Source organism: Camelina sativa, chromosome 20 (assembly GCF_030686135.1).
Source record: "Camelina sativa cultivar CO46 ecotype springtype chromosome 20, ASM3068613v1".
In the NCBI taxonomy this organism is placed as follows: domain Eukaryota; kingdom Viridiplantae; phylum Streptophyta; class Magnoliopsida; order Brassicales; family Brassicaceae; genus Camelina; species Camelina sativa.
The window spans coordinates 34,526,055-34,553,356 of record NC_141899.1 but is presented as its reverse complement, the minus strand read 5'-3'; the positions used below and the strand labels follow the sequence as shown (position 1 = coordinate 34,553,356).

The following is a 27,302-nucleotide window of genomic DNA, read 5'->3' as shown; positions in this document are numbered from 1 at the left end:
TTTTTTAATATTTGATCTGTGAGTGTTTTTTATTTTTTAGTTAAATATATTTATTTAAATTAATTAATTAAGCTTAATTAAAAATTTCTAATGGCAATTGAATGTGATTTTTTACACATTTAAGATTAGTTTCATATTTGTACTTCCCAATTAATATAGTAGGATTCGAGGCTACATTAGTGACGGAAAAGCTACTAAAAAGTCACGGAAAAGACACATTTTATTTTAATGACTAATTTGTGGCTGTTATGAAATAAACCACAAAATTTTATGGCTAGATCGTGGCGATACGATTATTTATACTACTAGAAACAAAGAAGAATCATTGAAAGAGGAAAAAATGTGAGAGAGCAACGAGGAAGAGCCATATATGATATTGTGAGAGAACCACTAATGTAGACGCTTCGAGTATATTATCGGAGTAAGTTGCAGCGGCGAAGTTAGAAATTTAGAAAATCTCTCATTAAATACTCAGTGATTACAAAGGTTACCTAGTGACGCTATTACTACTAAAATTAAGTTGGTTTATTAAATGATTCTAAATTCCTTTCTATTAAAAGTTTTAAAGTCGGTTTAACAAGTGACGTTAATAAACCGACGTCTCCCATCTTATTTTTTTAGTGATTTTGTTAATTTAAATTATATATATATATATATATATACACTTTCTAAATTTTGATTTAAAAATTAGATTTATTAAACTAGAATTATCCAAAGCTTTTCTAAACCTAAATTTAGTTAATTTTGGTTTAGGCTTCTTATAAAAAACGAAAGGTAAATATGAATGGAACATCCACCAATCGGACTAGCAGTTAAGCCAAACCAAACCGGTATATCCCAAGCTTGACCTTGTCATCTCATAAGCCAAGAAGCAAGCAGCATTAGCAGGAACTCTCAACCACTATAACTATTTATCGTCTTACATTTTTATAATTATTGATGTAATTATTTTCCACTATAAAAACCCAAAAAAATAATATCACCAGTTAGAGAAACAATAATCACAAGTCTTATGGAGACGATTGAGCAACAAAGACATTCACTCTCTTCTTTGCCTATGCTCTCTAGGCTTGAACACTTAGATTTCGTTGTAAACTGTTCTTTTACCTTTGGTTTTTCAAGTTAAGAAAAATAGTTTACTAGTTTGATGATTTACTCAAGTGTTTGTTTTCGTTTTTTTCTTTTTGCTTTATGTAGATAAAGAATCTAGAGAGACAACAAAACCTTTCGAAATGGAAAGATGAAAGCGCGTCTACCACACGTGGATTAATCGATAGAGGCACGGCGATTAGAGAAGCGTATTTCAAAGGATCATTACTAGATCGAATTGCAGCTTTGGAGACCAGACTTTTTCAGGTATGGTTTTGATCATTATTACAGATTTTTCCTAGCCAAAGTTTCTCTTGAAGTGAGTGTAATTGTTGTTTGAAGGGTTTTTGTATATGCTAATGTTTAAAAGGGTTTTCATTTTGTACAATGTTTAAAGATATGTTTGGAGTTGGAATCGAGCAGTGCATCTTCTACCTCAACTGGAGGGTCCGGTGAAACATCAAGCCAAAGGATTAAGAAGGATTTGACAAAGACATTACCTATTTTCAGTAGCAACGTTAATCCTTTTCATGTTCCCTTACAACATCCACAAGACCCTCGGGTATAGATATATTTGTTGTTGTGTATTTCTAGACAAGATAGTTATAATATTTCAGTTACATATTACAGAAAAAAAACAATCAAATATTATTAGATCTTCTTGACTAAGCAATTAAGGAGCGAAAATAGGTCATCTATCTAGGATCTAATTTCGGTAATTAGACGGAAAAAAACTAATGTAATTAGTTTAAGTATATAACAAACCATATTTGTCATTTTCTTGTTATATTTTGTAAGAGACTGGTTTGTTTTTGCTATTATATGCTCCTTCTTGTATTGATATATGCTTAAAAACTTAGTTAATTACTTCCGTAATTGTGATTCAATATGTTGTATTGTGATATGAAGGACATGGAGGAGAAGATTGAAGAAGAGAAAGATGAAGAGATAAATCTAGAGAAGCCATTACTCCAGAAGAAGAAGATTAAGAAGAATGATGCTAATGAAACTTGCAAACCAAAGAAGAAGAAGAAGACAAATTCTCCCAAGAAGTGGTGTCGTTTTAGCTTGTTGGGCTGCTAATTTTATGTTATCCCAAAATTTCCTAGACTATGCTTTATTTCGTATTTGTTTTAGATCTAAGTTTTTCTTTACCCATCAAACTTTAGGATTAATATCTATCTTTGCTTTGAACATCTTTATCACCAGATATGCTCGGGTTTTGACATGATCGTAGCAAACAAATAAATTTATAAATATTGTTAGCAAGTAACATAACCTATGTTTAAGACTATATGGTTGAAAGAGAAAGACCAAATACATGCTCTAACTAGGTACTAACCCGCGGATAACCGCGGGCTGAATATATTTTTAATAAAAATTTGTCATAATTTATTTTATTATTATGTTATTTATAATAGTTTGTGATTAAAAATTTGGTTTGCTTATAATATAAGTTTTGTATTTTAAAAATATTTATTGAAAATCTGTCAATAAAACATTTGTATGTAATGAATAAAATTGTTTAAATCTTTGTCAACTAAACACAATCCTTACTAATATGTAAAAAAGAGCAACTAAATATAAGCTAGTAAAATAACTAAAAAGTCTCTTTGAAAACAACATTCATTGTTTTTGTCGGTGATTTCCTTTTCTTGTCTGTAATAATTTTAACCTGTGGTAGAAATTTATTTTGATAAAATTTGTAGTTGTATATTTTATTCGATTTGGTTTTTAAAATCTTACCTGTTAATTTTTTTAAATACGAATTAGTTTTGATTCTAATAGATTTTTTTTTTACTTTTCTACAATTTATTTTATTTGATGTGTCCCCGATTTTCATTTTTTAATTAATTTTATTTATTTAATTAATTAAAAAAACTTAATTATGTTTTTAATGGTAATTGAATGTAATTTTTACACAGTTTAAGGTTAGTTTCATATTTATACTTCCTAATTAATATACAGTAGGATAAAATTTGTAGTTGTAAATTTTATTTGATTAGATTTTTAAAATCTTAGCTATTAACTTTTTTTTTTAATACGGATTAGTTTGATTCTAATAGATTTTTTTTTACTTTTCCACAATTTATTTTATATAATGTATCCATGATTTTTGTTTTTTAATTAATTATATTTATTTAATTTATTTATTAATCTTAATTAAGTTTTTTTAATGGCAATTGAATGTAATTTTTTACACATTTAAAGTTAGTTTCATATTTGTACTTCCCAATTAATATAGTAGGATGTAGCCCAAATTGTACTAGATCATGATAAAAAAAAATAAAAAAAAATAAAAAAAAATTGTTATCATATTAACTTTAGGATGTACTATAAAGCAACTACCCTCCAAAAATTACAAAATGTGTGGATGTAGATATATGTATAACTGTATATTCCACTACTTTCATTTTTATTTTTTTCGCATGCATATTCCTTTAAAACTTGGTAAGTGGATTCTTAAAAATATATATTTGAAAATTCCTTCAGCCAGCTTTTAGAATAAAAAAATTCGCAATGATCAGAATCAATATTATTCCACCAAATGGACTTTTTTTTTATACTTTTATAATCTCCATAATGCTAAAAGAATATATAACAATCTAATGAATATATGTATTATTTTCTGACTTTAACTTTAGAAAAAGGTAAAAATGTTATAATTAAATCATGACAGTTTGAGTCCGCTCCATTTCTTTGTCTACCCAGAGAATACTATTCTCCTTTTCATTTAAATTTTCGTATAAAGAAAATTTAATTTAGGGTAATGCTACAATTTTTGGTTGTGGTATAGTTATATGTCAAAAGATTAATGTAGTTCTACACTCTGGATATTTATAACTAACTAACTCTTAATGATATCAATATTAAATTTTAAAAAATATTAAGTACTATATACTACTTCCTCTGGTTTTTTTTACTTGTCATTCTAGAGTAAAAGTTTTGTTTTCCAATACTTGTCATTTTAGATTTCCAATGCATATGTTTGGTAAAAATACAATTTATATCCCCAATATTTTAATGCTTTGACCAATAAAAAAATTATAAAATGTATTAAAGAAGGGGTAAAATAGAAAATTGAGTTGCTTTATTAATCTGCGTGAAAAAACTTTAAACGACAAGTAATTTAAAACGGAGGGAGTAGTATAGAAGAACTGAAGAAGAAGAAGTAAATAAACCATGATTCCCATAAATCTCTTTTAAACATGTAAAAGTCAACTCTCATTAAATTAAGAGAAAAGAATATCTAATTTCTACTTAGAATATCCGTACACTTTTTAAATGGTTAATTTATTCGTTTACTGTTTACTAAAAGAAAATTCTAAGTTTAAAAAAAAATAATAATAATCTAAAATCAGAGATAGAGTATTATAAAAAGCTATAGTGAATCAATGAGACTAACATTCAAGTTAAAATGTAATTTAAAAAAAAATGTAAAAATTAGTAGTATTAATCATCGCTGTAAAGAAAAGGGTGTTAATCATCAACCACGTCCTTTTTGAATGTTCTCCCGCTGCACAAGTATGGGAACTCTCAGGGATATCTGCAGGTCCGGGTGTATTCCCGTGTCAAGCTCTTTTTCAAACTTTGACTTTCTTTTCTGGCGTGCTAAGGACCTAGGAATGGAGGAAGAACAGCTACATAGTTTTCTTTGGATTACATGGTACATCTGGAAAGCACGAAATGATAAGGTGTTTAACAATAGAGAGGTCCTTCTGACAGATACCTATGCATTGCTATCTCAGAATCCCACGTATGGAAGGTCGCCCAATTAGTGGAAAAAATGGAAATGCGGAGGATACGGTACCCGCGCAGGAACTAGAAGGCCCTACAATCCCACCCACGGGTCGCTTAGTGTGTCAAGTGGATGGTTCATGGAATAAAAAGGACAGCCTATCTAGGATCTAAGAGCAATGTCCTATTTGTTATCACCTCTTCATGCAGAATTAGAGGCTTTATGTTGGGCTATGAAAAGTGTTCTTTCCCTAGGATATGATATGGTTCATTTTGAGACAGACTGCCAAGAAATTTTAAGCGTCTTAGATGAGTCAAAAGACTGGTCAGCGTTTGCTTCTGAGCTAGATTCCTTTCAGTCTTATCGAAGAAGATTTTCTATGTTTTATACCTAAAATGAACAATGTCCGTGTCGACTGCCTAGCGAAAGCGGCTCGAACACGAAGAACTTTTTTTCCTATGTAAGTCCGCAGGTTCTGGAATGGTTAGTTCATCAGATTATCGTATTTGAATTGGTTTAATAAGATATGGTGTTTTTGAAGTTAAAAAAAAAAAAAAAATCATCAAATTCGATATAAGTGTATTTGTATATATGCACGTATATGTAATATATGTAGACATTAAAATTAAATGCCTCGAATACGCCAAAAAAACAGCTGGACACGGTTCTTATGGTTATAAAATTGTACCTACCGTATCTCTTTCGATTCTACCTCTTAGACCATCCACATTGGTGTGGGACTTTTTTTGGTCCCCCACATTTAATACTAATATTTTGAGGGTTTCTTATTTGTAGTAGGAGCATTGGGGTGTATTTGTATTTGGTCCCCCAAATAAAATAATAATATTTTGAAAGTTTAAAGATTAATTATTTAAAGAAAGAAAATATAAAAACATACAATTTAAAGATTAATAACATTAAAAATATAACATAAAAACATCAAAACAAAAACAAACATTTTATTCAACTCATAGAAATTTTAAAATCAAACTTCATTATCCGGAAGATGTCCAAAGTTTGTCCAAATATGCTCAATCAAATCTTGTTTTAGTTGATCATGAGCTTGTTTATCCCGAAATCTTGTTTGACGAGTAATCGTACTGCTGATATTTGAACCCACACCGGCGGCACCAATGATAAATGTTTGATCCACATGTTCTCCGTGTTGAAATTCAGAAATAATGTTTCGGTAACTGTATGTATGTCGTTCGTCTTCGACAATCATATTATGGAGTATTATGCATGATCTTATTACATTTGCCATTTTGTTTTTATCCCATAAACGAGACGGATTTTTAATAACGACGAATCTAGCTTGCAAGACTCCAAAGGCACGCTCAACATCTTTCCTCACAGCTTCTTGTTTTTTAGAAAAGAGAGATTTTTTCCTACCTTGTGGAAGTCGGATTGATTGAATAAAAGTTGCCCAATTTGGATAAATACCATCAGTGAGATAGTACGCCAAGTTGTACTCCCTTCCGTTGACAACAAAGTTGACTTCCGGAGCTTGACCGGTTATTATGTCATCAAAAACATTAGATCGATCAAGAATATTAAGATCGTTCATAGTACCTGGAGCTCCAAAAAAGGCATGCCATATCCAGAGGTCATACGAAGCTACTGCTTCCAGCACAATTGTAGGTTTTCCGGTTGATCGTGAATACATGCCTTTCCAAGCCGTGGGACAATTCTTCCACCCCCAATGCATACAGTCAATGCTACCAATCATCCCGGGAAATCCACGCTGTTCATTCTGATAGAGTAGTATTTGTAGATCCTCCTGTGTAGGACGTCTTAAGTATTCATCTCCAAACACTTGGATGATGGCGGCGGTAAATTCGTGCAAACATTTCTGAGCTGTCGAAGCACCAATTCGGACATACTCGTCAACACTGTCAGACGAAGTACCATATGCCAATTGACGAATTGATGCAGTACATTTTTGTATAGGTGAAAGACCAGGCCGTCCGGTTGCATCCTGGGTTTGGCGGAAATATTCGATTTCGGTAGAGAGACGTTGCACAATTCGCATGAACAGTGGCTTGTGCATGCGAAACCGTCACCGGAATAAATATTCTGGATATGTGGGAGTGTCACAAAAATAATCATTCCAAAGATTATTGTGGCCTTCTTCCCGGTTTCGCTCGATAAATATCCTTTCTTGTGGCTGGTTTGGTTCGGGGATATTTTGGGAGACATCATAAATATTTTGTAAATAAGCATCAAAATGATCACTATCATCTGCTTGGTAGTGATAATGATCATCATCTCCATGGTAATGATAATGGTTTGAAGATGATCCCATTTCAAGAGAAAGGAAAAGAAATGAAGAAATGACTTGTATTAAAGAGAGAAGAAGAGAATGGAAGTTAAAGGAAGAGAGCGAGAGTATTTTGTTGCTTTGATCTTGTTTGATGAAATGACTTGTGTTGTTGGTTTGGTCGTGTTTGGTGTGAGTTATCATATATATAGTGGAGTTCCAGTTTGTAACCCGTGAGAGACCAAAACAAAACAACAAATACCCGTGAAAGACCAAAACAAAACAACATACATGATTACACCAACAACAAGTACCCGTGACAGAACATAGTCAAAATACATGTAATACCCGTGAGAGACCAAAACAAAACAACATACATGATAAGAAAATAACAAGTACCCGTGTAAATCATTACACCAACATGAACAAAATACATGTGAAAATGATGATTACACCTACAACCAGCAAATCAGTAAATTTTCTTAACTTATTTTCCTTACGTATCTCATTAACTACATTCTCCAACCTTACCAGCTTCTGTTCAGTTGCGTTACTCTCATCATTGAACAAGGTTAAGTAATCTACCTTCTCAGCCATCACTTCAAATCGTCTATCACTGTCCCTCAACTCCTCCATTACAGCCACATCCCACCACTTGTGAATATGCATCTCACCATCATCGACATTTGGACATGTGAAGAACCTGCAATAAATAAGGACTTAGTACGTATACGAAACTTACACTTATACTTTATTTAAACTTATACTTCATCACATACCTTCTGTTGTAGCAGTTGGATAGAAAAGGCTTCGCACCGCAATAACATTCCTTCGGGAATCCATGCTCCACCTCTGGCTGAGGTGGGTATTGCCTCGACTCTGCTTCATCCATATGAATCAAAGCATCTAGCTCTCTATCCGCAGTGTCCTCTGAGTACTTATCAGCCAGATAGGATGAAGAAGGCTGGGAATAGCTATAGTCGTGGCCCATGTCTTACGTAACCTGAAGATAAACAAGAAGAAGCAGATTAGACTTAGTACAACAATACACAATCTGATTAAGTTAGTTTATACAATAGCCGAGTACTAGAAATTAAAATAGACGAGTACTAGAAATTAAAATAGACTTATATTAATTTAGTTTGAAACAAGAAATACACAACTGATTAAGAAATACTTAAACAGGAAATACAAATCAAACAAACAGGGAATACAAATCAAATACATAAGCCGAGTACTAAGCAAGAAAAACAAACAACAAACACATGCTCTAATATCAGAAATACTGGGACACTATCTTGTTCATGATGATTTCTTCACTCGCACTCAAGGGTTCTTTTTTGGCTAGGAGAGTGTCTAGGATGGCCAGCTTCTGTAGTTTCTCCTTTTCAGCCAATTCCTCTTTCTTGACATCCCACATGCTCTTATACTCAGCAAGAGTCTTCACGTTTGTGGACTGAGCATTGTTCCTCTTCGCCTTGGCAGCCTTGATCCCTTCTGGCCGTTTCTCATGATCATCAACATTGGAGCTTGATGATTGTGACCCTTCAGCAGCTTGTTTCCTCTTTGTTGCAGGCTGAGATGGGAGCGTGTTAATAGTGTTCAGGGATAGAAATTTCTGCTCAAACCTTAACCGAAACCAACAATGTTCAAGATTAAATCTCTTCTTATGGTCAGCGAAGTAGATATCATGTGCATTGATCATGATATCATTTTCAGAATGACCAGAGCTGTTCTGTCTCTCAGCAGCTGCGAATGCCGCACAGAACTTGTTAGTTTGGTCATTTATCTTGTGCCAACGCTGCTTGCAATGTGTTACCAGCATCTGTTCACCACCATTTCTAGCATGAGGAGTGTCAGCATAGTATTTTTGAATCCTTTGCCAGAAGCTTCCTCCCTTTTGTTGATTTGCAACGATGGCATCTTTTGAAGTGTTGAGCCATGCGGAGATCAAGACTTCATCATCAGCAGGTGTCCATGTCTTTCTCTCCTTGCGCTCCAATGGTGTTTCTTGTGAGCTGTGAGGAGAAGGTTGGGAGCTGTGAGGAGAAGGTTGGGAGCTTTGAGGAGAGGGTTGGGAGCTGTAAGGAGAAGGTTGGGAGCTCTGTCCAGAAGGTGGATAACTTTCCCAACGAAAGTTTTCATTTAACCCATCTTCTTCTTGACTGTTAAGCAAGTTTAAGTAAGAAGAAGACTGAAAGAAGGGATTCGTAGAATCCATAAGAAGAAACGAATAAGGAAGAGAAGAGAAAAGAAGAGAAGAGAAGCGGGTATAGAAGAGAAGGAATGCGAAGAGAAGAGAAGAGAAGAGAAGCGAGTATAGAAGAGAAGTGATAAGCGAATGACAAGTGAGAAAGGGTTACTAAATGAAAGAGATTTATGGGTTAAAAGCTAACTTGAAATAAGTAGCAAAACTTAAAGACCAAACAACCAATGTCTAATCACAATTTATGACAAGTACACATTACAACTAACAAAATTAAACAAGAAACTATGAACAAACCACACCAAAATTAAATACAACCAACTACACAACAATCACAATTTATTAGAAGTACACATTACAACTACCAATTGAGAAACCTAAAATACTTTGTGAATTAAGAAAAAAAAAACAAAAGTTTAACCAAACTCAATGTTAAAAAAAAAACTATGAACAAACCATACGAATGACACAAAGATGTTGATCCTTTAACAATTAAGACAAAAATACCAAAGTTTAACCAAACTCAATGTTAAAAAAAAAAGAAAGACCGAGACACAGACACAACTCGATCTTCACACAGACACAAACGACACAGACACAACTCGATCTTCACACAGACACAGACACAGACACAACTCGATCTTCACACAGAGACTAAACGATCCAACAAACACATGAAAAAACAGAACGAGACCAAAGCAACAAAACCTAAATCATTAACCCTAATTCAATAACCCTAAAATAACTCTAATTCAATAACCCTAATTCAATAACCCTAATTCGAAAACCCTAATTCGAAAACCCTAATTCGATAATCCCAATTCTCTAACCCTAATTCGATAATCAGCGCCTATCAAGGTTAAATCGAATATTGGGGGAAGAAGACAAACCTTAATTAGCACGATTCACCCGCCGGACAAGCATCGGGTGACAGAGAAAGATCGCTTCGGGAGAGAAGATCGAACCGCCGGACAAGCTTCGGGACAGAAGACCGGACCGGCTTCGGATGCGATAGAAGATCGGCTTCGTTAATATGGGGATGGAATTCCGGTGACAAGAACGGAACGGCTTCGTCAAATCGTCGAGGATGTATCGTCTTCGTCGTCGCCGTCGAGAGAGAAGAAAGAACTCGAGAAAGTTTTATCTCGCAAATGAGTTTTTTTTTTAACCCTAGATAAGAAGACAACCAATCAGACGACACCACGTGGCGAAGAAGACGGACGAAAAACGTCCCCAAATAAGAACCGTTTTTTCGAAATTGGGCTTTTAACAATTAAATTTAAATCCAATAAATACGGGGGACGGGCCGAGTATACTCCGTTGCCCATGGTCTTACGTGCCCAATTATATAGCTCGTTCTTCTATTTTTGTTTGTCTACTAACTAATTTGTAATTAAATTAAAAATCTACCGTAATAATAATCTTCGCCCATGACCAAATTTAGTAATGGGAGGCTTCGTGGCCACATTTAATTATCACTTTATGAAAATTCCCCAAAACAAGTAAACATGATTAGTTACTGAAAATAGTTTTATCTTTACAAATTATGTAGTTATCAAAGTCTAGTTACTAGAGAATAAATAGAGTGTAATAGGCTTTATAATAGCTTCACGAACAAAGGCTAATGTAATGGCTAACCTTTAAATGCATTCGAATAATTTTAATGATTCTATTTTTGAGCGCATATAATCAAATTTTCAACGGTTGCCCAAACAAAAAAAAAATAATCAAAATTTCAACGACCCCTACATAATACAGTAATTTAATATATAAAATAATGTTAATTGCATTCTAAATTCCCTAAACATATAGTTTTTATTTCGTTCCTGCTTACGGGTTGACGAATTTGTTTCATTTTAAATAATATTTATCATACTGATGATTCATATGAAACAGTACGAATTTATTAAAATTTTACAACAGAATTCTCTAACATACTTTTTTAAAAAAATAGCATTGGATATATAATTTTGACCTAGATATTGATTAAGATTGTGTTATAGTTGATACATTTTATCCTTGTATAGTAATTATTTTGGAATCTGTAAAGATAACTAAAATGTAATTAAGCTGGTAAATATTTTGATGTAGGGTTCCTACAAAAATAGTAATAATCAACTAAAAGTAGAAAGATTCAGTGCCTAATGACATTTTTATGTGGTAGTCATTAAAATAAATAAAAACTCTATTATTAAATTCCACATCTACCCTTCTCTTTGCTTCTTCCTCCTTCCATTAAAAACTCTCTTTCAAACAAAAACAAAAAAGAACTCAAAAACAACATCATCAATGGCGAATTCAGATTCCTACTCCTCCTCCTCCTCTACACAACCACCAGCACCAGTACTAGTACCTAACGAAGAAGAAGACAACAACGAGAGAATAATCTCAACTCACCATCACCAGACCATGCCTTCCGAGTTAACTCAAGACGAGTTCGCCGTACTCTCCAACTCAATCGCCGAGTTCCACACGTACCAACTCGGCCGAGGTCGCTGCTCCTCCCTCTTAGCTCAGCGGATCAACGCGCCTCCCGAAACAGTCTGGTCCGTGGTGAGAAGGTTCGACCGGCCTCAGATTTACAAACACTTCATCAAAAGCTGCCACGTAGACGAAGGCTTCGAGATGCGAGTGGGATCCACGCGCGACGTGAACGTGATCAGCGGTCTACCTGCGAACACGTCGAGGGAGAGGTTAGATCTGCTGGACGACGATCGGAGAGTGACTGGGTTTAGTATCACCGGAGGTGAGCATAGGCTGAGGAACTACAAATCGGTGACGACGGTTCATAGATTCGAGAAAGAGAGAGAACGGATCTGGACCGTTGTTTTGGAATCGTACGTCGTGGATGTGCCGGAAGGTAACTCGGAGGAAGACACACGTTTGTTTGCTGATACGGTGATTAGATTGAATCTTCAGAAACTTGCTTCCATTACTGAAGCTATGAATCGTAACAACAACAACAACAACAACAACTCCGGTGACGGAACAAACTCTTCTTCTTCATTTCAGGTGAGGTGATGATGAGATTTGGGGGGGGGAACAAAACAAAACAAAAATTGGGGGATTTTTAATTTTATTTTCGTTTTTGTTTGTGGTGATCAATTGTAATTTGATTATTGTTTTCATGTTTTTTGTTTTTAACATCATCAAGTCTCTCCTGGATTATTGGAAATTGAAATGTTCGATATATAAGTTACTAATTCTATAATGAAACTAGGAAGGGTGCCTTACTAATTATAGTAGTTCGTTAGGTTCTAAATTAAACAAGATGTGTTTTATTTTTTTTAAAAATTGTAACAAGATAAAATTACGTAAGTTTGTCTTTTTAAGTTAGGTTTTTTTTTTCTTTCTCTTTTTTGGTTATATTCGGTTTATTTTATTTTATAGATTAGGTTAGGTTAAAACTCCATACCAATATTATTAAGGCTCATCTGCTTGGATCTCTCATAGTACTGTATCTTCTGGTAATGTTTTCATAACGTATTTTTTTCAATTGGTTCACCATCATTGGCTTGTAGTAAATAAGTTTTGTTATAAAAAACGGTATAAGCTGAATATCTGTAAAAACAGCAATAGTAAGAGTCAATATTGGTAAATGGTAATAATATAGAACAGTATAAATTTTTGTAATAGATAGAAAAAAATGGTAAACGATAGTATTAGATTATGAGTAACGTTTCCAATATCGTTTTTGTGATTGATCAGTTTTTAAGCGGTACATTCCATATCACAAGGATACAGAGTTACTAATCAAAGTCAAAATATAAAATGACAAAATTATTTCGTGACAAAAATCATCTGCTCCGTAGGTTCATTTTATTCTTTTTAATTCTACAGCTCTTTTATTTTGTTTTTTCATTTTTTGGTTACGTACAGTAGTAAGCAAAAAAAAATAGTATTTTCATATTTTGTGCTAAATATCGCTCTCAAAAAAGGCTTTGAAAGACGAAAAAGCCCAGCACTGATACTACAAATTGGACTCTCTTATTTTGCAGTTTCTATTTTAAGGGAAAGGAAGCTTAAACATTTTGAAAATACTAGTTAAGCCTAATAGTGTAATTTATTTTGTATATCTTTTGATATAGTGAGATAGTGTAAATCATATACCAATCAAAATCTATTACTGGATTCACTTTTTTTTTACTCATCTGTTCGTTCTTTGTATTTTCTTTCCCGGGATTATTAGAGAATCTAGAGTGGGACGATCCTACAACCATCATGAGACAACAACACTTCAAAGACTTTCGTTGCATAAAAATCTATTTCAAATATGGTTGGACGACGAGAAAGTATGGGATTTGGAGCCACTCCTTTTTTATTTTCTGCAAATTGTGGGAGCCACGTTCCATTTTGTAGTACACTAGTACTATTACTTCTTCTTCTTCTTTTTTAACAAGTGTTTTGTTTTGGGAAACTTATGCTTATTTATTAGTTTTCATTTTTCTAATTTGGTTATCGCATGAAATTGTTTTTTTGTAGTAGTTAATTAATTAAATATTTTGTAATTATCTGTCTTAAACATCATTTAATGTACACACAAAAAAATTTACAGTAACATCGTTACATGCAGATAAATTATTCGATGTAAATCAGAAACTAGTCCCAAATAAATATAGTGTGTGATATTTTCACTGTTTTTACACAGAAAAATATTTATTTATAAGAAACATTTAAATAAAAAGATATAAAATATACTCCCTCCATTTCAAAATATAAAATATTTTGAAGAATTTTTTTATTTCATAATATAGGATGTTTTCAAATTTTTATGCAACTTTTAGATTAGTTTAGTATTTTATATTATGTAATATTGTTTCTGATTGGTTAAACTTATTAAAAGTAAAGACTTCTTAATCTGTGTGTTTTAGTTAAAATATTCTATATTTTGAAACGGAAATAGTAAATTATAAAATATAATCGTTATAACATTTTGATAAAGTATAATGATTAGTTTTTTCAATAAAGTTGTTAATTGTTGTATTTAGTAATTGAAGCAACAGTAAAGGAACTGAAGATGCTTCTAGTTTTATTCCATTAGGGAAAGGGACAAATCTAGTGGGTACTACAAGTTGCCAACTTGGTTAACAACAACAACAAAAAAAGTCAGAAAGTTAAATTTGGGTTTTATTGATTGGAGGATAAAAAATGAAACAAAAAAGGTAAAAATCATCGGGTCCAGACTTTAATGATGGTGAACCAATTAGAAGATAGGATTTGTCAGCAACCATGACCTTAATCATTAACATCAAACTTCTTTTTTTGGTTTCATTATGATGGAATGGGGTAACTAAAGTTTGAAAATCTATCTCTTATATCCCATTGAATTTTAAACTCTTTTTTTTTTTGTCTCGATCTATCGTAAGGATAGTCAAAGTTTGTGATGTCTTTTATGATTGAGTATGATATATACATGTTGGATTCATTCCCTCAAGGCTTTACCTGTTATAATCTTAATATTTAGAATTTTGTATATTTTTTCGAGTTATCATGTCTCAGCCATATCGAATGTACCTGCCTCTTGACAAAACTATCGTTATGGGCTTATTATTATGCCCCCTAACAAAGTTAAGCAAGCTCGCTTGGTACATGTTATAAAGGTAGGTGCGTGCGTCTCTTAGTTCCAACGAATTCAAACAATGATATTTTCACACAATTTTCTAACAACAACATTTCATAGTTTGGATTTGTAATGAAACTAAATGATGTGACACCAAATTCTTGAAATCCAACTTCTACTGACAAAACTTGAAAAAGAAAAAAAAAGAAATCACGAAAATAGGTTAGACACTTAGACAAGATTTAGTAATTTACGATACATGAAATGGTTATTTGATATAAAAAAAGATAATTTTTTAATAATAACATAATTATAAGACATTTTATATAGTCATTTTGATATAGGTCTCTAGCTAGTACATATTACATTAGTGCTTACAACTTAGGAACACTTGATTGATGAAAGGATTATTAAATACACTTCTACTAATTAAGCTATTGATTTTTCCATAATGGACTAAGCAACGGAAAGAAAAAGCCCGGTGATGGTGGTGGCATCGATTCACTACCACCTAAAAACCGTGGCGAGAATGCAAAATTAGGTGAAAACAACGGAAACGGCGACCTTGGTGGAGGTGACAAAACAAACTGTGAAGCTGGAGATTGAAATGGTACTGGATTAGGACCGGTTTGATGTGAAGGAAATAATCCGGTTGATGGTTGAACCGGATTTTGGTTTTGTGGCTGAGACCGGTTTCCCCCAGGGCTTGATTCGATTAGGTAACGCATATAAGCCGAGATGGGCGATTCGGCTGGGTTACCCGAAAATTGGTTAACAGGCTGAACCGGTTCAGAAGCGATAGGAACAGATTGAACCGGAGGTTGAAGTGGAGGATGGTTGACTTGGGTCAACGGAGCAGGTCTAACTTTAACCAGCCGTGAATTTGGAGGTTTTGGTGGGTTCGCTTGCGGAGGAGGATTGACGGAAGAAGTTGAACCGAGTCCGGTTAACTGTTGAACGATTGATCTGAAATCGGTTTTGTTGATGTTGTAAACCAAAGCTTGAGGGTTTTGTTGTTGATTTTGCTGGTTTGATGCATCTTTACGAATGTTTTTTCCCATCTTGTTCACACCAAGATGATGTTGATGATGGTGATCATTATTATGATAATCATTAGCACGATTTCTCTGATCATCCATTAATAAAACCTGAAACAAACAAACAACAATAGAGCAGATCCAAATCTTGGAAAGAAACTATAGTAGAGAAGAAACCACAAAGACTTAAATCTCTCTAAACCAAGAAGCTCTCTTAAACAAGTAGAATTAAAATTGTTTTATAACCTTCTTAAGGAGAAAGAGAGCTTACGCGTTTTCTGAATTTGACTAGGAAAAAACGAGGATTGGAAAAGAAGGAACAAGAGAAGAAGAACAAAACAAGAGGCTTTTGACTTTTTTTTTGTTGTTGTTGTCTCTCTTTCTCTCTCAGTTTGAGTTGTTGTTAGTTATTTAAAACTAGTTTTTGATAACTAATCGATATTTTGCTAGTTGGTTCAACCAACAAGTGGACTAGATTAGCTGATTAGGATATTTAAACGTAAACAAGTTGAGAGGATTAGTGTTTATAGTATGATGACTAATTAAAGTTGTTTATTTAGGAGTCGTATTTTATACCATGTTTTTAGTACCATTTATACGTTAGTAACGTATTTATTTATTATCCATTCAGATGATAACACTTGTTGGATGTCTTACCGTCGAAGCAATTGTAAAAGTAGTGTTTATTGTTTTTTTTTTTTTGGGTAGAAAGTAGTGTTTACTGTTTAGTGTCGTCTTATCGTTAAGAGCATACAACTAGGTATCCCTAGTAAACACAGCTGACAATATTGACCATGAACGGTTTTTTTTTTTTTTTTTTTTTTTTGTCGACGACCATGAACGGTTTAGAGAATATAAACCACGAGCCTAGGACTAAATTAAAATTATTATTGTAGTAAAAATTAAAATTAGATACCTTGTTGTCTTCTCTTAACGAATACAACAAAGTATCGTTTTAATATTGTAGTAAACATTAAAATTATTCATAACATATCCGTTCATGCACCATGAGCCTAGGACTAAATAATATATCCATAATATATTTTTTATATACTTTAATCTGGAATTTTGGTAATATGAGAATCTGGATAACTTTTTTTTTTATACCAAACTAAGACTATCTCCAATACATTACTTTACTTTAAAATAGAGTAAAATAACTTTTCAATGTATCACTTTTTTTTTTCCGTCTGAAGGATTTCATTTCATTGATAAACGTCTAAGGTAAAATACAAACAGCCGGCAAGGAATACATTTCTTCAAGAGACTTAAGCCAGAGAGTATATGAACACTTCCGGAGACTAATACCAAACAAGGTAAACTAAGGAAAAACAACCCAGACAAAGGAACACAACATCCATGAATACTTCAAAGGAACAGATTCCAAAGATCCAAAAGTAGAAAAATAAAACCTTAACCTTTGAAAATTAAAAACAGATCTGAGACAAGAAAGGAAATTGTTGGCCTCCTTGAAATGAAATTCTACCATAAGAATATTGTGGATCAAATCCTCAATGAAGATTCTACCATGCTTCCCCATAGCCTGTTTTTGTTTTGCATGAAAAAAGAAATCTTGAGTATATAATTTCCTATCAAAGCAACATTTAAGAAGCTATTGTCACATAGGAAGATTTCGAACCTGTTTTACCATAAAGTTGTCCGTTAAAGCCACCCGTTGGTTGTTTAGCTTTCTATATATATCCTCTCTTGTAGATCAGTTTCTTGACATTTTTCAAGGTCTGGAATCTCAAGGAATGAGAGAGATCCAACGTCTTTAAAATACATATAATGCAAAGCCAAACAACAAAATATGTACTCTCTCCATCACGGCTTTATAAGTTGGCTGAAATATCAATTTTCACCACCCGCATTACATCAGGTTCAAGGCAGCCGTGCTATCAACTAAGAACACCACATGAGATTGTCAGTTTTAGAGAATAATCTTAATTTTTACTCTATAATAGAGAAAAATATAGAAAGAGATAGGAGAAGATTTTACTTTATTACGAGTTAAGATAAAGTAGAGTTGGAGATGCCATAACTACTAAATTCAATATTCATTTGTATATCTATATTGCTTAATAATATAAAGACATGCACAAACGTATATTATATAATATATAGAGATATTAATATATGTTATATGATTATTTCATATCAATTAATTTGGGTTTCAAAATTATGAGACTTCTACACACTAAAAAAGACTAAAAATGGTGAAGAACACAAGATATATAAAAATCGAATATTGATCCGATCCGTATCATCCAACTAGTTTTTGAAACATCGTCAATATGTCGATCTAAAGAAAATAAAAATATCACATATACAATTATATAAAATGAATAATCGTGTTATATTCCATAAGAAAGATTAGACTACATAATAAATACGATCTAAATGGTCTAAAAGCAAATTAACAAGAAACACAGTCTCCACTCCAATCCCTAATATGTTCTGAAGGAAAAAAAATTCCAAAGTATGAAATCTAGTCGAATATCCGAACAACCAGAGATTGCATCCAACTAGCTAGCTTAGAAGTAACGATGAGGCAATGAGGGTATACCACAAGAGTATCTGTCACGGCGGTTAGAAAGCATTTTTATTTTGGAAACTAATAAGCAATGTGAAAAGTAGGCCCAATTGAAATGATGATATTCTTGACTAATCCAAGTCGAGTCATACATCATACAGAGAATTAGGAGATAAGCTTTGTTGTTTTCTCTTATGATTAACTTTTGTTGCTTTGTTAGTTTTGTAATTTTATGAACGATATATCACAAACTTATTGCATTTGCAAATTGACTATTAAAAAGGACTACCACCAACAAGGATGATCTCTTGTGTAGATTGAAAAATACGTTGATTCAAAGACAAAAGAAACATATGTATAAACAAAATATTCAAAAGGCAAACAAACGTGACAACGTAATAAACAAATGAATACTATTATACATATTCTATCACGATTTATATAAACCATGAATCTGGATTTGAAACTATATATGTAATCAGCTTCGTTATTTCTCTCTTCCAATCGATGATGTAATCTCTCATCTTTTAAACATTCATTCATATAAAATCTCAGAATCATGATCAATCATGATGATCATATGTTAATCTTTCTTTTTTCTTCTATTAATCCTTGATCTCTCAAATTCTCAAAACTCCAATTCCTCCGCACTCCAGTGCTCCTTGCAAGCTTTGGTTGTTCGGGCCGGGTTGGTCCATTGTTAGGGTTGGAACCAAGTACAGGACCACTTAGCCTAAGGTGATGAATCTTTTTCACCTTCTTCATCTTCTGCGCTAAAGAAGATCCTGACCGTCCAATCTTCTCGTGGATCCTAGGGTTCAAACTCCCTGACCAATTTCTCCCACCAATAGGATCTAGTACACAACATGTTTTACCTAGAACATGATTGATCTCAACCGTTGGTGGTCCAGGACCGGAGAGATCAATCTCTTTGGTGGAATCTGTTCGTGGAAGGGCTTGACATGTTAGACAATTTAGGCTCATGGCTCTTTGCGATCTCCTTACGACGACAATGGAGATCAATAATGAGAGAGAGAGAGAGAGAGAGAGAGAGAGAGAGAGAGAGATAATGAAGATGGACGAGATACTTTTGTTATATTTGATTAGCAATATGTTTTCATTTCTATTTTAGAAAAGACTAACGAAAACTAATCTAATTTTAGTGAAATGTGTATATTTGCAAATTCGATTTTGGGTAACATATTGCCCTCACACGTTTGTTAACAACTAGCTAGTATTAACTTCATAGAAACGAGAGTGTTTCGGTCTCTTTGGTTGTTTGGTTAGTTAAAGACAAACTTTGTAATTATTAACCATAGTTGTTTTGTTGTAGTCGTAATTTCATAACAAAATTATAGTGTGAACGAATGAGTGAACTACTTAATATACAGTACATAGCCAAAGATAGATGAAACGAAAGATGGCTATTATTCCCTTTAAAGGGGGGTCAACGTTATGGTACTACATGAAGCATATTTTCATTTTTTTTTATAATAAAAAACTTAAGTTGGTGGTTTTTAATTAGAACTCATCAATGGTGGAGAAAAGTAGTTTATCTTTATCATTACAATAAATGTTCTTCGTGTTGGCAGAAAATAAAATGCCTCACATTTTGGTTTAAACGAAAATTTTGAGATTAAAAGCCCTTTTACAATTAAGAAAAAATATTAAACCTGCTACTAGCATACTTCTAAATTTAAATTCAATAAGGTGTCAATACTCAATACTAATGCAAATTAAAAAAAAAAATCTAAGAACTTAGGGCCAAATTGTACTTAAAGAAAATCTTGATTATCACCTAATATATACTTAAAGACTAGTCTTTACTAATAATGTACAGAAGACTAAAAGAGACATAGGTAGATCACACGGCTCTCTAAACCATAGAGATATATACTCATACTCACGCATAAGATAAGAAGATAGACACTAAAAAGACTTCCTCCTACTCATATAACTTAAAAACTAACAACATTTAAATAAGTATATGTTTTAACTTTTAATTGTTGTTATTATTAAGTAGTATTTTAAAACATATACAAACAAATGACTCATGTCTCCACATTTTTGGCATTACAAACAGTTTTCCTCATATCCCCTCAAAAAGATAAGAGCACTATATCTCTCACCAAAACCCATTTACGACCACTTGTTTTTTCGTCAGCTTTTTTGGTACACTACAGTTCATAATTTTGGACCTTTATGTTATACTATAACCCAAAAGTTTTGCATACATAACTGACAAAAGTTTCAAACATAGAACCAAAAATTCAGTAGAATTTAGGATCGCACTTAATCTTACTCCATACATATATACACATACAAGTACAAACCAAAGATTTTTTTATTATTTTACTAACTCTCTCTGGTCTGGTCTCCAACTTCGTTCTTCTTCACTTGAGGCTTATGAAGCACTAAACTAAGAACTAAACAAGTTCTCCTAATGAACAACAACATTAAACAACATGACGCGAGTGATGCAAAATGAGTACTTACTACTTTACAAAGTGATCTTTTTGTGTCTAAGATCATAACATTACCCGCTAAATTCGATCCCATTTCAATCGATGATAACACTAGTTTTTCATATGCCAGCTTTGATCAATAGTTTTCTCCGACTTTGGTCATTAAGGCAACTTTGAGCTGGTCATGATTGAAAAACTGGCTCCCCATCTTCACGGTAGCTTGTTGAATCATCAAATCATTCACAACGGATAAACTCGCATGATTCACTTCCAAATCCAACTCCTTAAGCGCTTCCATGAATCTAGCACCTGGATGATCCTTCTTGCTACATTGTACACGTATCATCACATCCCAACCTATGATCTTCACATCAATCTCCATCTCTATCGACGTATCTTGATTCGAACATTTCCGTTCTCTCGCCCTCGACCCTCCTCCTCCTCCTCCTTTTCCTTCCTTGTTCACCCCATCAAGCCGCTTCTGAATCTCTTCTTTATCGATCTCCGCTTGTTGCAGCTTCGACTTAAGCTCATTGATATACGAAATAGCATCACCGAGAAGAGAAGCTTTATCCATCTTGGAAACGTTAGGAACCACAGCTCTCAAAGAGTAGAACCTCTGGTTTAACTTCTCTCTTCTCTGCCTCTCTGCTTCAACGTGATTCAACGGCTCTTCTCTTCCATTAGCCGGTTTCCTCCCACGTTTCCTCGGCTTCTTCTCCGGTGGCTCAACAACAATCGCTTCCTTAACCACAGATGCTTCGAGATCAGAATGATCCGAGTCACCAGATTTAGCAGCTGATCGAACCACAGTGCTAAAAGAAAGCATCCCTTCATCGTTGTTACTTCCTTTAGAAACCGGAGACCTCTTCTTCTTGTTACTCTCGTTGTTGTTACCACAGAAACTTAAAGTCTCGTTCGACTTCAACCCACCTTGAAAGTTCCCATTTTGATTCAACCCTGAGCTCGAAAAGTTCAATTCTCTCTCACCAAGACGATTCTGATTCTCAACAGAGCTTATATCATTCTTCTCAAGCTTCGAAATCTGATGAGAATCTGACTTTGAATTAGAATTCGAATGATTACCATTATTAACCCTCGCCGGAGATTCGATTCCGGTGTTCGTCGCCGGTTCACTAATCCACAGAGCTGGATCGTTCTCACCTTGATCTGGATTCAGATTAAAACCCCAAGAACAAGCTTCACCACCATTGTTACCACCGTTGTTGGAATTAAACAAGCTATTGACTTTATCCATCAGATCTGAGCTTTGGCTTATAGCTTCAGAGGAACCAAGCTCAACGACGCCGTTTTGAGCAGCGATACACACCATCGTCTTTAACCCGTAAATCTGACCTTGACCCGCTCTTTCACAACCCGACCCGGTTAAAGCACCCGACCCGGATAACCAAATCACACGAGAGTTTAGGAAAGATTCACCGGGAAGTCCGACGCCGTTAGGGAAGCTCTGAGTCATCGAGACTAAGAAGAACCATTCAGTATCCGTGACTTCCTCGTCGTTTGCTTCGTCGGAAACTCCAATTCCGCCGGAGATTAACGAGTTAAGCTCGCGGATCACTCTTTTCCGATGCTCTTGCTCCGCGGTGTTGGTGTTGTTCTTCTTCTTCTCTTTGTCTTCTTCTCCTTTATAGTAACCATCACCCCAACCGAGGATCACAGTGTTGTCTCCCGTTGATGAATCGAAGTCGTGAGAGATCTGCCAGAAGATAGCGTAAGTCCAGTTCTCTCTGGCGGATTCGATTAAAGCTTGGAGACGTTGCTGGAGAGTGTCTTCGTTGAACTGAGGAGGAAGAAGAGATTGTGGTTGTGGTTGAGGTTGAGGTGGAGGAAACAGAGATGAGTGCTGGTTAGTTCCGATGAAAGCTTCCATCGCCGCCGCCGACGCGTCATCGTCGCCGGTTGTTAAGAAATTGATTGATGATGTTGTGCCGCCGTTCATGTGAACAGCCGCCGGGTTTGAAAAAGGGTAAGACTTTTCCCGGTGAAAGGTGAAGACTTTTTTTTCCGGTGAGAGAGAGAGAGAGAGAGAGGTGACGTGTTGGATGAAAAATCAAAAGAGGGAAAAGCTAAGCAAATGGCGTTTATTGATTGTTTGGAGAAGATGATTCTCTCTTTTTATTATTTTTTTTATATATATTACAACTGTAAATTAATAAATAATTGTTTTTTCTGACAAAATTTTTAAAATGCTTATAATATGAGAGTAGTAACATATTATAAGACGATTAAAAAATATTTTTTGGTTAACGGTTACGAAAACACTACGAATTTTTTTTTTTTTTTTTTGTTGACATAAAATACAGCGAAATTAAATATTCATGGTGTGATAATTTTTGTTTAAATGAATTTAGTCACAATTATGATATTATTCGGTTTGCACCACACATAAACCTGTCAGCATATTTATTTTGGACATACATTGAGAATTATGTTTGTGTAGTAGCCCACTTTAATTGTTTGGGTCCTCTGTGTAAGAGAGTAGTCGTGTCTGCTTTCCATTTTGTTTTCTTTTTCTTTCTTTTTATTTAGGGATTGGAAACCACTTTGATATTTTAGTCATGGCATATACTGTACATGAATTATTATACTATGCAGCTCTTATTCTTTTTCTTTATAATATTTTACTCTATTTTAACCACATTTTCTTTCCATCAACAGTTAATTTTTTTTTTTTATCGTTTTGCTACTGTTAATTTATGATTTTGAAAAAGTTACACATGATAATGCCAACGATTAATAAATATAATATCTTTAAGAAACAAAAAAGAAAGAAGAAAAGTATTGAGTGAAAAAGACAACATGTACAGTATTCGATGGTTTTAATCACGATGGCTAACGTTGATGATCCTCCACTTCACGTGATTCTCGTGGATGATGTAATTACAAAAGACTTTAGACCCACTCACTAATTAACTAATAAGATTATTTGACATTACATTATAAAGTAATCCGTATATATCTTTAAGTTATTGCCAGATTTGCAAGACATAATCAACATGTCACTAAAACAAACAATGTATTAAGCAAAAAGTGTTCTAGAGGAATTGGTGTACTAGTTATGATAACTTAATTTAATACCTTAACATGCTTCCATAAACTGTCCATTTTGTTGGAGTTAACAATTATAAAACCTTTTTCTGTATAAAACAGTTTTCATCTTTCAAATAATCGTCAATGTTGAAATTCAACTAATCGAGTTTAATACGATGATTTAAGTTAATAATTTTGTGATTATGGTTTAGATTTCAAGACTAATCATTTATAAGTTTCCGAAGATGGCTAGAGTTTAGATTTTAGAGTTATATTTTGCAATTTGGAAATTTAGATCGAAAGCTGACAACTATCGCACCAACTTATGATGAACAATAATATCCACTACTTTGTTTGTTAAAAGAAAAAAAAAAACAGGCTTCTGTTACTATTGGGCCAGTAAAGCCCATATGATTTAGTATTGATCCGCTAATCTAATGTAAGGCCTTCTCACAATAACAAATCATAAACGTAAAATATAAAAAATAAATAAATTACCTTTACATGTTTCGTAAGCAAAAAAAAACAAAAATAATAATCTGCTTTGTTGAAGAGTCGATCCATCATCATCACCACTTTCAGATTTTGGGGGAAAACATCTGTGAAATCTTCTCTGCTTCTTCCTATTCAGATTTGTAATCAACTATGGCAACTGAGAATCTCGCCGATAAGAATGTTGTTTTCAGAAAACTGAAATCAAAACCCGATAACAAGGTTAGGGTTTTTTCTCCCATTCTCTTCGTATAAATTTGAATTGAATTTGGTTTGGTTTCGATCAGATCTAGAGATTATACGACTCTAATCTTCCGATTGGTTTGTGATTTTGCCTTTTTTTTATAGGTGTGTTTCGATTGTAGTGCGAAGAATCCAACTTGGGCTTCGGTTCCTTATGGTATCTTCCTATGCATCGATTGTTCAGCTGTTCATCGGAGTCTTGGTGTTCATATCAGCTTCGTGAGGTAAACTTTGGCTTCTTACTCTCTGGAACACTGATTTAGCATTTAAATTGAACTCTCTGTGTTTAATTATAGCTTCAAGGACTGGTTAGGGTTTAAGCTGTGATTAAACAGGACGATGTTGACTTTTATTTCCTCTTTCACCATTCTATATATAGCATTTTACTTTGTTGTAGATCTACTTGTTGAATATAAGACCATTCATTGTGTTTTATGTCATTAGCTATAAATAGTGTTGTTTTCGTGAAGGTCGACGAATTTAGACTCGTGGAGTCCTGAGCAGCTAAGAACAATGATGTTTGGTGGGAACAACCGAGCTCAGGTTTTTTTCAAGCAGCATGGATGGAACGACGGTGGCAAAATCGAGGCTAAGTACACTTCAAGAGCTGCTGATTTATATAAGCAGACTCTTGCTAAGGAAGTTGCTAAAGCCATGGCGGAAGAAGCTGGTTTGACGGCATTGCCTTCTGTTGCTGCTTCTCAGCCTTTGGAGTCATCTAAGAATGGGGTTTCTTCTGAACTTCCAACAAAAGAGAGTTCTTTGGTTAAGCAAGATGAAACTGTTGTCTCCTCTTCTTCGCCAAAAGCTTCTCAGAAAGTTGTGGCTAGTACTTTTAAGAAACCTCTTGTGTCGAGAAAGACAGGGAAGACTGGTGGTCTTGGTGCTCGTAAGCTTACTACTAAGGTAAAGATTTTTTTTTATATTTATTATTAAAGAATGATAGCTCGCTCCTTGTTTCTTGGTTTTGATTAGAGATTTTTCTCTATTGTTGTGTAGCCAAAAGATAACCTCTATGAGCAGAAGCCCGAAGAACCTGTACCTGTGATACCTGCTGCTTCTTCAACTAACGACACATCATCTGCTGCTGGATCATCATCATATGCTTCTCGATTTGAGTACTTCGATGACGAGCAGCAATCTGGTGGGCAAAGTGGCACACGAGTGCTTAGCCATGTTGCTCCACCAAAGTCATCGAATTTCTTTAACGAATTTGGAATGGACAGTGCTTTCCCCAAGAAATCAAGCTCAAGCTCATCCAAAGTTCAGGTTACGAAAGATTCATTTTTAACAGAACCCAAGAAAAAATTAGAAGTCAATTATCATATCCTCTTTGCTTAACTGTATTTTTCTTACTTAGGTTGAAGAAACAGATGAAGCAAGAAAGAAGTTCTCAAATGCAAAATCAATCTCCTCTGCCCAATATTTCGGAAATCAGAACAGAGATGCCGATCTGGACTCAAAAGCTACCCTTCAGAAGTTCTCAGTATTTCCTAAACCTCTCAAACTCTATATTAACTTTTCTTTTTAAGTCTCATTGTTCATACATGCCTAATGCAATTACATATCTAACAGGGCTCAGCAGCTATTTCAAGTTCCGATCTGTTTGGCCATGGACCAGATGATTCCAACATCGATATCACTGCGAGCGAATTCATCAACCGGATTTCGTTCCAGGTAATGATCCGAGTAGGATCAAATTCTTCAGCTTTACATGACTCTGCTTATTTTTTATTTATCTGGACTTTGTTCATTCCACAGGCGCAGCAAGATATGTCATCTCTTGCGAACATAGCTGAAGAAACAAAGAATAAGCTGGGAACATTTGCCTCTAGTATATTCAGTGATCTTCAGGATAGAATGCTGTAAGAACACATACAGAGATCTTTGATTTACAGGGACACATTGTCGGATCTAAAATGCCATTTTTTTTTTTGGTTTGGTTTTGTAGTTGAAAGAGTTGTAAGATGTTTATCTGGAATTTGATTATTTGATGGATGGTAGTATATGACTAAATGTTGTAATGGTACTAAATATAAAATTTGGTCAACTGAAAGCTCAAAAGGGTCATACTGCATGTAGTTTTGTTTTATTTTTGTCAAAATGTTTCAAATTTTCTGAAATTGTTTGCTAGATATTGGTTTTGCACTTAATACTGTCTGCAAGATATTGTAAAACAATAAGTAGCCAATCAAAACTTTTGTAGGAAAAGCAGAAACATTGAGAAAGCGAGCAGATGGTTTTGAGTCTTTGTTTGACCTTATCGGGAACTTGTATCAAACAATTCTATTTTTTTTTTTCTAATTTCTTGATAAAAACAATTCTAATTTTTACGGCACTAATACCCGTTACTCGTACTCGATTCGTTACTCGGATCATACCCGTTCCGAAAAAGGGTACCTGCAGCTTTAGAGTTGAGTAAAGAGTATTATAATTATATTACCCATGAGTAAGGGACGAGTATAGGGTATTAGTTTAGTTTTCAATACCCGTCCCGTTACTCGGCCCTTTACCCATTTTGCTACCCGACCCGTAAATACCCGTTAATATTTTGTATTATTATTATTATTTATTATTAATTTATAGAGTCAACTTAGCCTAACTGAATTAATGTATTATTTTTATTT

At 34.0% G+C, this 27,302-nt stretch overlaps 7 protein-coding genes and 1 long non-coding RNA gene across 9 annotated transcripts; 3 read left to right on the top strand and 5 right to left on the bottom strand.

Annotated features, from left to right (window-relative positions):
• The first annotated feature begins 972 nt into the window (after positions 1–972).
• On the top strand, positions 973–2,359 carry LOC104771938 (uncharacterized). The gene is made up of 4 exons (XM_010496559.2): positions 973–1,090; positions 1,198–1,356; positions 1,487–1,651; positions 1,999–2,359. The coding sequence occupies exons 1-4, from the start codon at positions 1,013–1,015 to the stop codon at positions 2,170–2,172; spliced, it is 576 nt and encodes a 191-aa protein (XP_010494861.1). The 5' UTR covers positions 973–1,012; the 3' UTR covers positions 2,173–2,359.
• A 5,951-nt stretch (positions 2,360–8,310) lies between these two features.
• On the bottom strand, positions 8,311–9,309 carry LOC147919851 (glutathione S-transferase T3-like). The gene has a single exon (XM_087504135.1). The coding sequence runs from the start codon at positions 9,307–9,309 to the stop codon at positions 8,365–8,367; it is 945 nt and encodes a 314-aa protein (XP_087360261.1). The 3' UTR covers positions 8,311–8,364.
• Positions 9,310–11,377: 2,068 nt separating this feature from the next.
• Positions 11,378–12,510, top strand: LOC104771936 (abscisic acid receptor PYL1-like). Its single transcript, XM_010496558.3, has one exon. It carries the CDS (start codon positions 11,584–11,586, stop codon positions 12,313–12,315), a length of 732 nt encoding a protein of 243 aa, XP_010494860.1. The 5' UTR covers positions 11,378–11,583; the 3' UTR covers positions 12,316–12,510.
• A 2,615-nt stretch (positions 12,511–15,125) lies between these two features.
• On the bottom strand, positions 15,126–16,294 carry LOC104771935 (protein HAIKU1). 2 transcript variants are annotated; one of them, XM_010496557.2, is made up of 2 exons: positions 16,163–16,294; positions 15,126–16,002 (listed from the first exon to the last, which is right to left on the bottom strand). In XM_010496557.2, the coding sequence occupies exon 2, from the start codon at positions 15,991–15,993 to the stop codon at positions 15,289–15,291; it is 705 nt and encodes a 234-aa protein (XP_010494859.1). In that variant the 5' UTR covers positions 15,994–16,002; positions 16,163–16,294; the 3' UTR covers positions 15,126–15,288. The 2 variants fall into 2 exon arrangements, with proteins under 2 accessions (XP_010494859.1, XP_010494858.1); XM_010496556.2 differs by having other exon boundaries at positions 16,138–16,242.
• A 682-nt stretch (positions 16,295–16,976) lies between these two features.
• On the bottom strand, positions 16,977–17,788 carry LOC147919850 (uncharacterized). The gene is made up of 2 exons (XR_015593703.1): positions 17,531–17,788; positions 16,977–17,434 (listed from the first exon to the last, which is right to left on the bottom strand). It is a non-coding gene; the product is annotated as an uncharacterized LOC147919850 (long non-coding RNA).
• An 896-nt stretch (positions 17,789–18,684) lies between these two features.
• Positions 18,685–19,530, bottom strand: LOC104772917 (uncharacterized). Its single transcript, XM_010497471.2, has one exon. The coding sequence runs from the start codon at positions 19,406–19,408 to the stop codon at positions 19,001–19,003; it is 408 nt and encodes a 135-aa protein (XP_010495773.2). The 5' UTR covers positions 19,409–19,530; the 3' UTR covers positions 18,685–19,000.
• Positions 19,531–20,681: 1,151 nt separating this feature from the next.
• Positions 20,682–23,214, bottom strand: LOC104771934 (transcription factor MYC3). Its single transcript, XM_087505207.1, has one exon. The coding sequence runs from the start codon at positions 22,847–22,849 to the stop codon at positions 21,026–21,028; it is 1,824 nt and encodes a 607-aa protein (XP_087361333.1). The 5' UTR covers positions 22,850–23,214; the 3' UTR covers positions 20,682–21,025.
• Positions 23,215–24,392: 1,178 nt separating this feature from the next.
• Positions 24,393–26,731, top strand: LOC104771933 (putative ADP-ribosylation factor GTPase-activating protein AGD9). Its single transcript, XM_010496554.3, has 7 exons — positions 24,393–24,654; positions 24,781–24,899; positions 25,146–25,581; positions 25,675–25,944; positions 26,036–26,161; positions 26,251–26,352; positions 26,437–26,731. Exons 1-7 carry the CDS (start codon positions 24,586–24,588, stop codon positions 26,542–26,544), a joined length of 1,230 nt encoding a protein of 409 aa, XP_010494856.2. The 5' UTR covers positions 24,393–24,585; the 3' UTR covers positions 26,545–26,731.
• The last annotated feature ends 571 nt before the right edge of the window (positions 26,732–27,302 follow it).